General features: G+C 36.8%; 4 protein-coding genes across 6 annotated transcripts; 2 read left to right on the top strand and 2 right to left on the bottom strand.

Annotated features, from left to right (window-relative positions):
• Positions 1-208: 208 nt before the first annotated feature.
• LOC127976937 (ribitol-5-phosphate xylosyltransferase 1) lies at positions 209-3,379 on the bottom strand. Its single transcript, XM_052581528.1, has 6 exons — positions 3,127-3,379; positions 2,833-3,000; positions 2,613-2,715; positions 2,071-2,385; positions 1,741-1,911; positions 209-1,296 (listed from the first exon to the last, which is right to left on the bottom strand). The coding sequence occupies exons 1-6, from the start codon at positions 3,269-3,271 to the stop codon at positions 894-896; spliced, it is 1,305 nt and encodes a 434-aa protein (XP_052437488.1). The 5' UTR covers positions 3,272-3,379; the 3' UTR covers positions 209-893.
• Positions 3,380-3,750: 371 nt separating this feature from the next.
• Positions 3,751-5,866, top strand: LOC127977759 (cytochrome b-c1 complex subunit Rieske, mitochondrial). Its single transcript, XM_052582873.1, has 2 exons — positions 3,751-3,951; positions 5,179-5,866. The coding sequence occupies exons 1-2, from the start codon at positions 3,831-3,833 to the stop codon at positions 5,787-5,789; spliced, it is 732 nt and encodes a 243-aa protein (XP_052438833.1). The 5' UTR covers positions 3,751-3,830; the 3' UTR covers positions 5,790-5,866.
• A 63-nt stretch (positions 5,867-5,929) lies between these two features.
• On the bottom strand, positions 5,930-7,957 carry LOC127977760 (protein C19orf12 homolog). Of its 3 annotated transcripts, none has more exons than XM_052582875.1 (3): positions 7,812-7,957; positions 6,869-7,044; positions 5,930-6,769 (listed from the first exon to the last, which is right to left on the bottom strand). In XM_052582875.1, the coding sequence occupies exons 2-3, from the start codon at positions 7,026-7,028 to the stop codon at positions 6,504-6,506; spliced, it is 426 nt and encodes a 141-aa protein (XP_052438835.1). In that variant the 5' UTR covers positions 7,029-7,044; positions 7,812-7,957; the 3' UTR covers positions 5,930-6,503. The 3 variants fall into 3 exon arrangements, with proteins under 3 accessions (XP_052438835.1, XP_052438834.1, XP_052438836.1); XM_052582874.1 differs by lacking the exon at positions 7,812-7,957 and adding an exon at positions 7,228-7,392; XM_052582876.1 differs by lacking the exon at positions 7,812-7,957 and adding an exon at positions 7,127-7,167.
• Positions 7,958-7,993: 36 nt separating this feature from the next.
• LOC127977758 (uncharacterized) lies at positions 7,994-13,251 on the top strand. The gene is made up of 7 exons (XM_052582872.1): positions 7,994-8,207; positions 8,469-8,692; positions 9,147-9,245; positions 9,449-9,550; positions 9,655-9,768; positions 9,963-10,071; positions 10,473-13,251. Exons 1-7 carry the CDS (start codon positions 7,994-7,996, stop codon positions 11,513-11,515), a joined length of 1,905 nt encoding a protein of 634 aa, XP_052438832.1. The 3' UTR covers positions 11,516-13,251.
• Positions 13,252-13,578: the final 327 nt, after the last annotated feature.

Genomic DNA, 13,578 nt, shown 5'->3' on the forward strand with positions numbered 1-13,578 from the left:
ATGTATATATATGTATATATATATATATATATATATATATGTATATATATATATATGTATATATATATATATATGTATATATATATATATGTATATATATATATATATATATATATATATATATATATATATATATACATAAATACAAACACACACACACACACACACACACATGATAGGTAAAAATTGATAGTCTGAATGCGTCTGCTAAATGCATAAATTTAATTTAATATATATTGTACATATCATTTCTGAAGCTGGAGATTGTGGTTAAACTGACAGCGCCTCTTACAGGACAGCTGTTTTGTTGCAGTGCTTAGTGAATCTCCTTTGAATTTATTTACAAATGCATTTTATGTAGCCCTATAGATTTTACCGTTTTATTCTTATCCCAGACCTAGACTTTAAATCTATTAAAAGAAAAAAGAAAAAGTGGCATGGTTATAAATCTTTTCCATCTTGTTCAAAACCAGTTTAATATCATTCCCTATCACCAAAAGTATCAAACAAAAATTAGACATTTTATTTTAAAATAAACAGATACATATAAATAAAGATCAGGCTGGTTAAAAGTAAAATTAAGTTATTTTAATATATTAAACTGATCTAAAAGCAAAAAACACCCAGCTAGGTTATACACAAAAAAAAAAGAGAAAGAAAAAAAACACATCTTACTACTTGTTTGCGCTGTTATTTCCACAGAAACATCATGACTTAATAAATTAATACTTTACAGCAAAAATGGAGGGCATTAATGCACAGCAGCATATGGTAACCCATGAACACACAGTAGCATCATAGATTTCACATGCATAATTGAGAAAATGATGACTGAAATGATGAATTGTAATTTTTTTGGGTGAAATGTCTCTTTAAAGTTGCCCAAACTAATCTTAGGTGGTTTTGAAAAAGCCATCTTCCAACACCTCTGTGAATTTGTCCTTCATCTGCTGACGTAAGCCACCGTACCACTCCAGCACTCTCATCCTCCTCTCTGTTTTTTCCTCCTGGCTCATCTCTCTCTCTCTCTGCAGGACGGCAGGCAGCTCCCTCCAGTCTTTGAGGAAGATGAAGGGTGCTCCTGCATCTTTAAGTAGTCGGAGCGGGGACCGGTTACCAGCCGCACAGGCCCCTGGAGTCAGGACGTCCTCCACCACGGGCACAGAGCCATAGGCACAGGCTTCATAGATGCGGTAGCACTCTGTGTTCACTCCCACTGGACAAAGAGTGAGGTCACTTTGTGCTAATGCCATCTGGTACTGTCTGGAAGTGTCTGCCGTCTCTTGAGGAAGCCACCTGATGACAAAAAAACACTTGCTGCAGTCCAGCAATGTCTCTGAGATATTATTTGTTAAGGAATTATGGGTAAAACAGAAACATGAGAATGTGTACTGGCTAAGAAAACAGTTATGCATCCTAACCCGGTGGGTCTCATGCTCAAAGCTGCATTTATTTGATCAAAATACAGTAAAACAGTAATATTGTGAAACGTTACTACTAATTAAAATGATTAAAATCAAAGGAAAAAAAAGCAGCATTTTTTTTTATGTTGTTGTTTTTGTGTGCGTGTAACATTATAAATGTCTTTACTGTCTCTTTTGATCTATTTAATACATTCTTACTGAATAAAAAGACAATTCTAACAATTAAGTATGTTAAATATTTAGTATTTTGTTGTGAACGCAATCTGTTTTAAATCAGACCGTCAAAATAATGGACAGCACTTCCAAAAATACATACTTCTCTCTAACATGCATGAGGCAATCTTTCTCCAAGCCGTTCTGCTTTAGGACGCCCATGAGAGTTTCCCTGGAGGAGTTTTTGTACATAGTCCCGAGAAAGTTGCAGAGATATGGTCTAGCAGTTTTCACCATCTGACCGCTTAGTGTGACTACAGGGAAATGCCTGTATCTGTAAAGTAAGAGAAAGCATGTCATAAACAATCAAACTAACTGATTTTATTCTAAATTGTATATAAAAAATAAAAAAAAATGGATGCTAATAAAATATTACAGAAATACACCTCATAAAATATAAAACAAAAATTATTTTTTTTAAATAGAAACTTACGTGGCAACACCCAGTGGCCACTGGAAGATGTCTTTATCATTTACCCAAGGACTGTCGTACACAAGAAAGAGCAGGTCCACAAACCCACCGTGCCTCTTAAGGTAAGGACTGATCCAGTCATTATTGCACTGCTCGTTGCCCAGAAGAACCACAGCAACCCGAGATACAGAGTGCATCTGCACCAGACCCTGGACGTGCTGCAGCCACTGGATGGAGTAAGAGATCTTCTGCTGCTCACGGCCATTCAAAACCAACACCACACTGTCTGTGTCGAGAGAAACGTGCCCCTGGACCACTGCTGGTCCTGTGTAGAAACTGAGGACAGATTATGATAAAAGAGATTGCAAAATTGTGCATTCCGAAATGTTTTGAAAGAAGCCATGCTCAGGAAGGCTCCAATTATACAAAAAAGAATTAATTATAATATATACGTGTGTATATATATATACACATATATAAACAGTGTTATTGTGAAGTATTATTACAACAAAAACAAAATCAATCAATTTAATGCATCCTTGTTGAATATAATGATCAGTAACCTGAAATTGATCTTCCCTGACTGAACTTCTCCTTCTCTCCATTGGCTGGATTTGTCTTGTGGGTTGAGAGGCCCTTCTAAAATATGTTCCCACAAATAAAGTCCTAGGAAAAGGTAAACAAGGAACATGAATTCATTTGTGCTCTCTATTGCAAAAAATGAAGACACAACAAGCAATGCAATGATCTCTGGAAAAAAAACAAAAAACATATTGCACTTGCCAATGGCCGCTTTGCCCCAGATCTGAACTTTATATGTTTTTGGCTTGTTCTTAGCAGCATGTTCTTGGTATGATCTGAAGGCATCTCTCCGCTTCTGCTGAATTAATGAATACGCGCGCTCATCCTCTTCCCATGGGTTCCACTCTTCCTCTCCTGCTTTCCCATTATCTTGAAACGTACATTATCAAACACATCTGTTTACACTCCATCATCAGTTGCCTTTATTGCATTTACACTATATTATAATGTTCATGTTTATTACAACAAACATATTAGATTGATGCATTTTGTTACCTATAATCACATAGCCTTTTTTTACGACGCGATGAACGCGAGAAATAACCCTCTTGTTGAAAAATACATTATACGCGGCATACAACGAAAATATTGAATAAGCCAGAATAATTATTATCGTTATTTTCCGGCGTAAAAATCTCATGTTTAATTTTCATGTGACCATCCTGCGGATTCCGACCAATTCGCACAAGGGATGACCAGTAAATACATAACACATTTTTGGTTTTGAGTCGGATCTTTTTAATGAATTGGTTCACGTTTGAATGATTCGTTCTTAAGCGCGAGAACCGGCGAGAACGAGAACCGATTAGTAAACTGAGAAGAATCGGATGACCGGTTCACAAAAACTGTTCAAAAGAACCGATTCTCCTAAATGAATCGAACGTCTCGTAACTACTGTTTACATTTCCCTGAGACTGCTTTTTACTGCCTGTTCAAAACTATAACCATTATCAAAAATATTTAAATATTTCAACAAACATACTGAAAATAACACAAGGCGCTAATTGAATAATGTATTGTATTTATCATTTAAATAGCTTTATGGGAGGAATTATTTTATCATCTCTTTTTTACCTTACGCTTTCTGTTCAGTAAATACCCAGTCAACTATGAAGCACCGAAGGAGGAGCTTCCGCAGTACAAGCTCTCTCTTCAAAGGTCGCTGTGACCGGTTGTAAGGAGCCTTTAACCGCACAAAAATGATGTCCCTGCCCGCTCGTTTGGGGGCTTTGTCCCCTTACCTGCAGGCTTGTGGCCCCCTGAAAGCTTTACTTCCCGGAGCAGTGAATACAGAAGTGCTGGTGAAGTCTGCTGTATGCGGTAGGTGAGCCCTACTTGCATAACGTGGACATATCATTACAGGATGTTCAAAACTCTTGATATTCTAGACCAGTGTAGAGTGTAATACATAATGTATTACTTGGTAATGCAATTTTGTGTGATTAAATTACAGTTGCATCTGATGTAATTGATGTAATAATGTAAAGACTATAGAATCATGTTATATAAGCAATAGTGAATTTAACATCCCACTAACATTTTATGTTTTTAATGTAACCTTGTCCCTTTAAAATGTATTTTTTCTATTTTATAATATTTATTTGAATGAATTTAAAAGAGCAATTATATGTCTATCCTTATTGTTCAACTGGTGGAGGCTGAGATGTGATTTTGAAAGTAATTAGTAATAAGTAATGCAAACTTTTTAGAGAGAGTAATTAGAAATCTTACTACAGTGTTGAACATGTAATTAGAAGCTAGTAGTAATTACTTTTTTACAGTAACTTACCCATCATTTCCAGACTAATGTTTGTTATGCTACAGAAATAGTCTAAAAGTTAAAGGACTGAATAAGATGTCTTTGTATTACTTTTATATTTATTAATGTTTACTTGTTCTGGTTGTTGTGGTCCCATTTTTGCATACCAGACCTCATTTTAATACAGTAATTCATCCTATAAGTCGTTATATTATTGACATATTATATGGTTATAGTATGTATATTATATGTGTAACCCTGAACCACAAAACCAATCATAAGTCGCAGGGTATATTTGTAGCAATAGCCAACAATACATTGTATGGGTCAAAATGATACATTTTTCTTTAATGCCAAAAATAAATAGTATATTAAGTCCTAATATCATGTTACATAAAGATATTTTGAACATTTTCTACCATAAATATATATATATATATATATATATATATATATATATATATATATATATATATATATATATATTTAATTTGATTCATAATATTCTTTGCTAAGGACTTCATTTTAACAATTCTAAAGGCTATTTTCTCAATATCTTGATTTTTTGGTAATCTCAGATTTTATTATTTTACTTATTCTACTTTCAGATTATGTATACATCTCAATTTAAAAATGGACATGTATGACTGGTTTGTGGTCCAGGTTCACATATATTAAACTATAAACGAATATCTTTATATAAATTATGTATTTATAGATGCAATTAAATAGGTTACATACATATATATATATATATATAAGAAATTACACTTCTTTGTCCTTTTTAGGCCATTTCGGAGCACGTCTGGCTCACACTGACATCAAAATCCCTGACTTCTCTGACTATCGTCGTGTTGAGGTGTTGGATCCCAAGAAGCCCTCTCAGGAAAGCGGTGATGCTAGACGGGCCTTCTCTTACCTGGTGACTGGATCCACTGCTGTGGTGGGTGTGTATGCAGCCAAAACGGTCGTGACCCAATTCGTGTCCTCAATGAGTGCCTCTGCTGATGTCTTGGCCCTGTCCAAAATCGAGATCAAGTTGTCCGACATTCCAGAAGGGAAAAACATGACCTTCAAGTGGAGAGGCAAGCCTCTGTTTGTTCGCCACAGAACAGAGAAGGAGATCGCAGCCGAGCAGAGCGTAGATCTCTCAGAGCTCCGGGACCCCCAGCATGACAAAGACCGCGTCACCAACCCCACCTGGGTCATCGTCATTGGGGTCTGCACTCATCTCGGCTGTGTCCCAATCGCCAATGCCGGTGATTACGGCGGGTACTACTGCCCCTGCCACGGGTCACATTATGATGCTTCAGGAAGGATCAGGAAAGGACCTGCACCTCTCAACTTAGAGGTGCCTTATTATGAGTTTCAGGATGAGGATACTGTAATTGTTGGATAAACAATGGACATTTTCTCTGTATGCTTTTAATGTGTCCAGCCAAATCTAACTATTAATAAATATATATTTTAAAGCAACCAGCATCTGTTTTGAGGCTTTTGACTGGGATGCAAATCCTGGTTACAAACGCACAAACACCGTTCTGTCAGAACACCAAAAAAAGTTTAATCACATATTTTTTAAAATACATTCATAAATATCATTCACACATATTCTACAATGTGTAATCTGCCAAATTGTTCTGAAAACAAGCTACACATTATGTCAGGATATTATTGAAAAGAATATACATTGATTCTCACATGTGGGTTTTTTCCATCATGAAACGATTCTGTTTTTTTTTTCCTACAAATGACAAGGAAAAAAAATCTAAATTGTGAGATTAGGTAGCATTATTTTTTTCTCACAACTCTAACTTTTTGTTTCTGCCATGCAATAATTAAGAGGGTTTTTTTCTCTCTAAAATGCAAGAAAAGAGTCAGAATTGTCAGATATAAACTCTGAATTGCAAGAGGGAGATTAAAAAAAACCTCACAATTACCTTTTTTTATCCTGTGGAGGAAATAAGATTTCACAGATTCAAATGTACCATACAGTACTAATATGTTGTATGCCAGTTTCAACAACAGAAATCAAGCATCCACTCAAACAATCCGTATGACACATGATTATAAAGTTTGAAATGTTGTTTCTCTTATTAAAAATTAAGTTACATCAGTCTACATAATGCACTTCAGCATGAAGTTCCTTTTGTATATAGCTCAGAAGAGCAGCGGTCACTTGCTGCTGTAGTGTGGCGTTTCCCATCACAAGGGCAGTCAGCTGTGCAACATCAGTCCATGTTATTGAGCCTAAAATGTTTACAATATCCTCAAGGAGTCTGCGCTGCTGGTCAGGTGTTAGCTCCATGATAACCTGAGGTAGAGGTTTAAACTGTCCGCTTGTCATCCAGCATCCAATCAGTCCACCAACAGCCCCACCTTTAAAGAGACAAAAGCACAGGTAAGAGAAACCAGCATCACATATTACAGTATACATAAGGTTGTAGTATGGTGTATGTAAGACATGAATGGACTTGCCCACTGCAATTCCCAATGGACCCCCTAGTAAGCCCCCTGCGAAAGCCAGACCACCAGCGGCCGCTGCTCCTCTTCCAGACTGCTTCACCGCTGTTTTTACTTGATGATTTGCAGACAGCTCACAACACAGGTTCATTACGTCATCAATGCGTGGCGGCATTTTGCTCACAGTAGAACTGCAGAGTTAGAGCACCATTCATTAGTGATTTGTAGAAATACAAAAATAAGATGTGGTTATATCATTAAATATTTAACTACCATATATGAGTGATGTGCAAACAGACGATCAAATACAAAATCTAGGTTATATAAAATATGTAGTAAACATTTACTGTCTAAAGGACACACCGTGCACTCACCTTCAAAGACAACTTTTAGATTCCCTATTGACAGTATAAAACTGAATTAACGGCATGAATCATTTGGAGATTTGGCAACTCAAGTCAAACTATCAAACCTCCAGAAGTCAACACAAACATCACGCCATCAAGCGCCGATATGTCATGATTTTTTTTAAAGTGTGAAGCTTGAAATATATATTTCAAAATAAAAAACCTTATTTGGTGAGTACTTTGAATGTCCTCGAACCATGTGTCTGCAACATTTACCAAAATATTATAGCCTAAATATTGCCAAAACTTATATATGGGTGCCGATCTTTTTAAAAAAGTTAATATTTAATTGTATTTCAACGATAAAGTGAACTTTGTTCAAAACGAGATGAGAAATGTGTAAATCCGTCTTTATACATACAGAACGATAATTAAAATATTTGCTCATATTTTAATTATGTAATTAAATTTGGCCCTACATGTGAAACACAATGGTTTAGGTTTTTGCGGAGGTGTTCTCTTATTTTGAAAAGCTCTTTCAGCTGTGCTTTTTTTTTTAAAACATTACCGTCAACAGTTTCTGTTTTCACACAAAGAATATTTGCACTGACCTTATGAGTAGTTTGCGCAGTCGATGTAATACCGAACGAGGTTTAATTATTCCGTAATATATCTAACTTTAATGGGAAAGTAACCTGTTCCGTCATTTACTTCCTAAACGTGTCCGGACATGCCTAACATAATTTGACTTTTAAATGGAGCTCATCATCATCTCAGCAGAGTCAATGATTAGATGTTTCCTGCGTGCAGTGGCTCTTATCAGATGCTCTGCACTGAAATCAGCGGATCCCTGGACAGCATGACAGTGTTAAAGACTGAAACTGCTGCTTTGGCTGGAATGAGTGAAAACTTGTGGTTGGAAAAAGCATGTGCTCACCTTATTCCTGCTTTACCATTATGGATCATTGAATATGCATGGACTAAACGGATGATGGAGGTCTTAGAAGGTGTGTTTTTTTTTTGGCAATGTTTTTATTAACCCAAACAACCTGATAATTTTTATCAAATTATGATTTTTACATAAACATTTCTTGCATTGCTTTCAAATTAAACAGTATGATCTATTAAATCAATCATGCCTTTGCATGTTATTACACAATTACTTTATTGTCATAAATCAACTGCTCAGTTGGTGCAAGTAATGGATCTAACATAAACTATTTTGAAACGAATGCATGGGAGATCTAATCATTTTGAACTTTTTCCAGCTCTAGGACCCCCATTATGGCTTGAAGGTGACTGGCATCTTCTAACCCTTGAAGAGCCTTGCAGAATCCGAGTGGGAGCAGCAGAGGTCTGGAGGATCGTGCAAGCCAGAGACATCAAGCACTTTGAGAGAGTCACTGAGTTTTTGGATGTTACGTACACACTTGTGCCAAGACTAGTGACCCCCATCAAACACATGAAGATCATGTTTGGTCTCCAGACTCTGGTGAGGCATTGTTTTCTTTGATAAAAAACATAGGTCAGCTCCCCAGAAATAGCTTGCAGTTTTGGATAGGGATTTCCATGGGTTTTTCATTGTTGTAATTATGTGTAATAAAAATAAAAAAAAATCATAATAATCACTGCTCTATTAAAGAACATTAATACAAAGGAACAAAGGAAAATACAAACAGATGAACAAAAGACAACCTCAATCAGTTAGTAAAATAAAATCGTAGTCCTTCAGAAATGTGTTATTTTCAAAATACAATGGAAAAGTAGGCAAAATTAAAGAATTTAATTAAACATAAATTTCGCCTAAGGCAGTGTACTCTATTTTTAAATTAAATAAACCAAAGTTCCTTCCCTAATTTTATAGAATACACAAATTTAATTGTGCGAGTATGAATTTGTTTGGCATTACATGACTACTTTACGATTAGTGAACTTTATTTTTTAAGGTTATCATGTGGATGTTGTGGAATGACCAGAGCACTGCTAAAATCTCTGACAAGATTGAACACTTTTTCCCTGAAAGCCTTCCGGATTATCACAAATGTGTAAGTATGATCTCCTTCCACCAGGGGCCACCGTAAATACATTAACAAGCCAAAGTAATTTATAAATGTAATGTATGATGCATGGGTTCTTGCTGAAGTGTGTTGTTACTGTATTTTATTGTCTGCTTGACACAAATAATGCTTTAAAATAGATTTAACACTTTCCCTTTCTTTCCTTTTGTTTAAATCATGCTTCTATATAGAGCCGCAGGAACATGGATCTCATGCAGAAAAACCAGGAAGATTTCAAGGCCTTTGCTCATGTTCTGGCCAGAGACAGGGATGTACGTGAGACTTACATTCGGGTTAGTGGAAAAAAAAACTACTTTGAATGGTGCATTACTTATATCAGCACTAGTTTGCATCAGTCCCAGATCCTCAAATCAAATGTGGCTTTTTATCTTTGTAGGATTTAATGGAGGAGCAATATGGTGAACGCTATGCACAGAAACTGGAGGAGAGACTTGTACACTATTTGGGAGAGCTAAATAAAGTCCTGCCACAACCAACATATATTGAACAGGTAAGTGTTTATGTGCTTTTGTGTCTAAAGTAGCTGCATTTTCTGTTTAGCAGAAAGGCATTACTGTTTTTCTGACAGAAAACATTTGAAAAATTCCAGCAACTAAATACACATGAAGATATTGGCTAAATATCAAGTCAGAATTCCCACAGGCCGTTAAAATGTTATTCTGTTCTGTCCACATTTACGTGCAGGTACTGAAGCAGTCCCATTCATATGGGACAGGAGAGAAGATCCTAAAAAAAATACTTTCAAGGGATAGTGCATCTCTAGCCACAGTTCTGAAGAGACTCTTGCATTGCGGTAAGAAAGATGAATTTGTCATAACAGCTTTGAAATTACAGATTTGAAATTATGGCTTAATTTACATGCACACAAATAATCCATTAATTGAGGGCACAATTGGGTGTTTTTTACAGCATGATAAATATAGCACCATAATATGGCAGCTTTATGCAGTATTTATCCAGAACTGGAAAAATGTTAATTCTTCTTTTTAAAACAAATACAGAAACCGTGTTGGAGAATCAATATTATGAGCCAACAGTAGGATTTGAAGCTTGTGACATATAAATGCACACATCAACTCGATCACTATGTTTAGTGTTCATGTAAACACTACATTCAGATTCATTAATCAGAATGGATTCAGTTCGATTGAAATAAAAGTTGTGCATTGAAACTCTATTTTCTCTATTTGACAGCTGTAGCAACAAATCAGAGCCTTGACGACAGTCTCTCACCATCACTTTCAAACACCTGTGAGGTACAAAGGGACGCTGAAGTTGTTAAAGCATCCAATGGCACCCTCCGTGTATTTTTGAGGTCATCTCAGAACAACACAAAGGAGAATCGACTCTCACAAACCAGCGAAAAAGAACCGCTTGGTTCTCAGGGCTTGTGGCAGAAAAGAAACACAGAAACTGCTTCACCTCGGGAGAAGATTTGTGGTGATGGAGTAATTGTTACGTCCACGCAGTTGTCAGATTCTGAAACAGATCAGATTGACTTCAGCCAGTCTCTTCTGGTTGGGACACACAGACAGAAGAAAACTCAATCTGAACCAGAACAGAAGGAAAGTGAGACTGCCTTTCCAGAGCAGGTCTGCTCCAGACATGGCAAAAAAATGAGGAGCATCCTTCTGGAATGTTCTGAAGAGCTTGATGGAGGAGTCGTACAAGCAGAATGCACCCCGACATCAAGCCAGAGCACTCCACCTCTTCTCCCGTACACACCACAACCTCAAGCATCTCCAAACCAGCACTCGTTGTCCTCTGACCCAGATTCATCCACTACAAACATTTCACTGTCCTTCATCAGGCAGGTCAGTCTTTCACCAGTGTCTTCAAAGAGTCCCGTTGCTCCTTCACCTTCAGTTCTCCAGCAGACCTCAGCCTCAAAGCAACTTGCCGGACAGATTTTAGCTACCGTTGTCTTCACCGAACCAAGCAGAACTGATGAACACAATCTGAAACTCTCCTTAGAGAGTCAAAGCTTCCTAATGCAGTCCAAGTGGCTTCAACCTCAAGTGTGCCTTACTAGACTAAGCAAGGAAAAATGTGCCAGAGCCATGGATTCATACAGAGCCCGTGACATTTTAGAAGGAGAGCAAGAACCTGAAGATGATCAATACATGTTATTTGATGTAAATGCATTGTATTCTGATTCATACTCCGAAGACTCAACAGACTCTGATGACCCTGATTACAAGCCTGACTCGAGGAAATCAAAAAGAAAGTCCCGGTGAATGTAGTCTTCATCATGTTTTACAGATGACACAGATTTTAGCAATTTGCTTTGGATGTTTGAATTAACTCGCATTAGGGTTGAGAAAATATGCAGCTTTTTTACATTATTTTACCTCATCGGTTTCCTTCATGGAGGTCAGATGCTTAAAGCTCTTGATGGTCAGCAAATCAGTCTTTCACCAGTGTCCTCAAAGAAACCAGTTACCCCTTAATCTTCAGTTCACCAACAGTTCTCCTCACAATTTCAGTCCATTGTCTCAAAGCAACTTGACATTTAAAGAATCAACACAGGGCAGATTTTAGCTACCATTGTCTTCACAGAACCAGAGAACACAATCTGAGACTATACTCAAAAGCTTCCTTATGCAATCCAAGTGGCTTCAACCTCAACTATGCCTTCACAGATTGAGCAAGGAAGAATGTGTAAGAGCCATGGATTCATACAGAGCTTGTGACAATTTAGAAGAAGCTTTTCACCTTATTTTACCTCGTCATTTACCTCACGGTAGTTTTTCACCAGTGTCCTCAAAGGAACCAGTTGCTCCTTCACCTTGAGTCCACCAATAGTTCTCCTCATCATCTCAATCCACAGCCTCAAAACAACTAGTCACTCCAGGAATCAGTGCAGGATGGATTTTATCCACTATTGTCTCCACCCAACCAAGCTGAACCAATGAACACAATCTGAAACCGTCCTAGAGAGTCAAAGCTTCCTCATGAAGTCCATGTGGCTTCAACAGTCTAAGCATATTTTCTGTATTTTGGGACAACAATAGCCTGAAGATTATCAATACATGTTATATGATGTAAATGCACTGTATTCTGATTTATACTCAGAATATTCATGACTTGATTACAAGCCTAACGGAGACTAAATCAGGTGCCAGTGAACATGGTCTGCAACATATTTTAGATGCATAGCTACTCTAACATTGAGTTTGGCCCTTTACTTAGGATGTTTGAATGAACTCACATTAGGGTTGGGAAGCTATGCAACTTGTTACCTCATCGTTTACCTCATAAAGGTCAAAATGCTTGCCTTAAACCTCATGAAGGTCAATGACAAAATATTTGTGTCCAGTATGTCTTTTGTAATCAGTCATTTTAGACTCCTGTTGCCCTGGATGTCCTATGAAGTATGAGTATATAACTCTAAAAAACATGGTTTCCAATGTGGAACACTGTTTGCTGTTGGTTGAGTGTCGCGTATGCTGGGTCAGGGGTTTCGCTGGGTCTCTGCATGGCGTGATTTAGTGGCTACATGTTGACATTGACTTTTTTTTTGACTGTTTTTTGCCTATAAGGTTGTGTTGACCCTACTGAATAGCAGGTCTGAAGTGTTTTAAGGTTGGTCTTAACTTCACTAATTCAGTGTTATGTGTGTACGTGCTGGTTTCTTAAATGGGTGGTTATGCCAAGTACAAAAAAACAAACATGAAAGAGGGTTGTGGGTTTAAAGTTCTGACTTTTATTTACCTGACTTGAGTGTAAATTTGACTTGATGTTATTGCAAACTAATTTGTCAATATTGCATCAGGTATAGTGCACTCATTCATGCGTGCTGTCAGGTAGAAAAAAATGGAATCTAATGTCTGTAGGTGTTTTGGATAATGACGATTGTTTGAGCTTGAAAGAGTTACATAATCCAAGTGACAGCATTTTTTTTTTTCTAATTTATTTTTAAGCCATTTGACTTTTATTAAAGCAGTAGTTCACCCAAAACGAAAGTTGTCATTATTTTGTCATTATTTACCTCATGTAGTTGTCTTTTCTTACTGTCAAACAAGAATGAAAAATGTTTGATTTATCAAGTTTATGAAAAGATCTTTGAACTTGATGTCCCTTTATAGAAAACATTGCATGAACAACTTTTGGGTTGAACATTTTTATGATTATGAGAGACCCCAAGACTTTGATTTTCCATATTTTGTATAGCTGGAAGAAGGCTTTTCACAGACTTAATCGTTTTACTTGCATAATAGCAGAATAGTTGCAGTGTTAGCACCAATAAAACAACCCCAGTGCACGCAAAAACGTGCATGAGTTTAAGTTATGTAAGACA

This window comes from Carassius gibelio, chromosome B18 (genome assembly GCF_023724105.1).
Source record: "Carassius gibelio isolate Cgi1373 ecotype wild population from Czech Republic chromosome B18, carGib1.2-hapl.c, whole genome shotgun sequence".
In the NCBI taxonomy this organism is placed as follows: Eukaryota; Metazoa; Chordata; class Actinopteri; order Cypriniformes; family Cyprinidae; genus Carassius; species Carassius gibelio.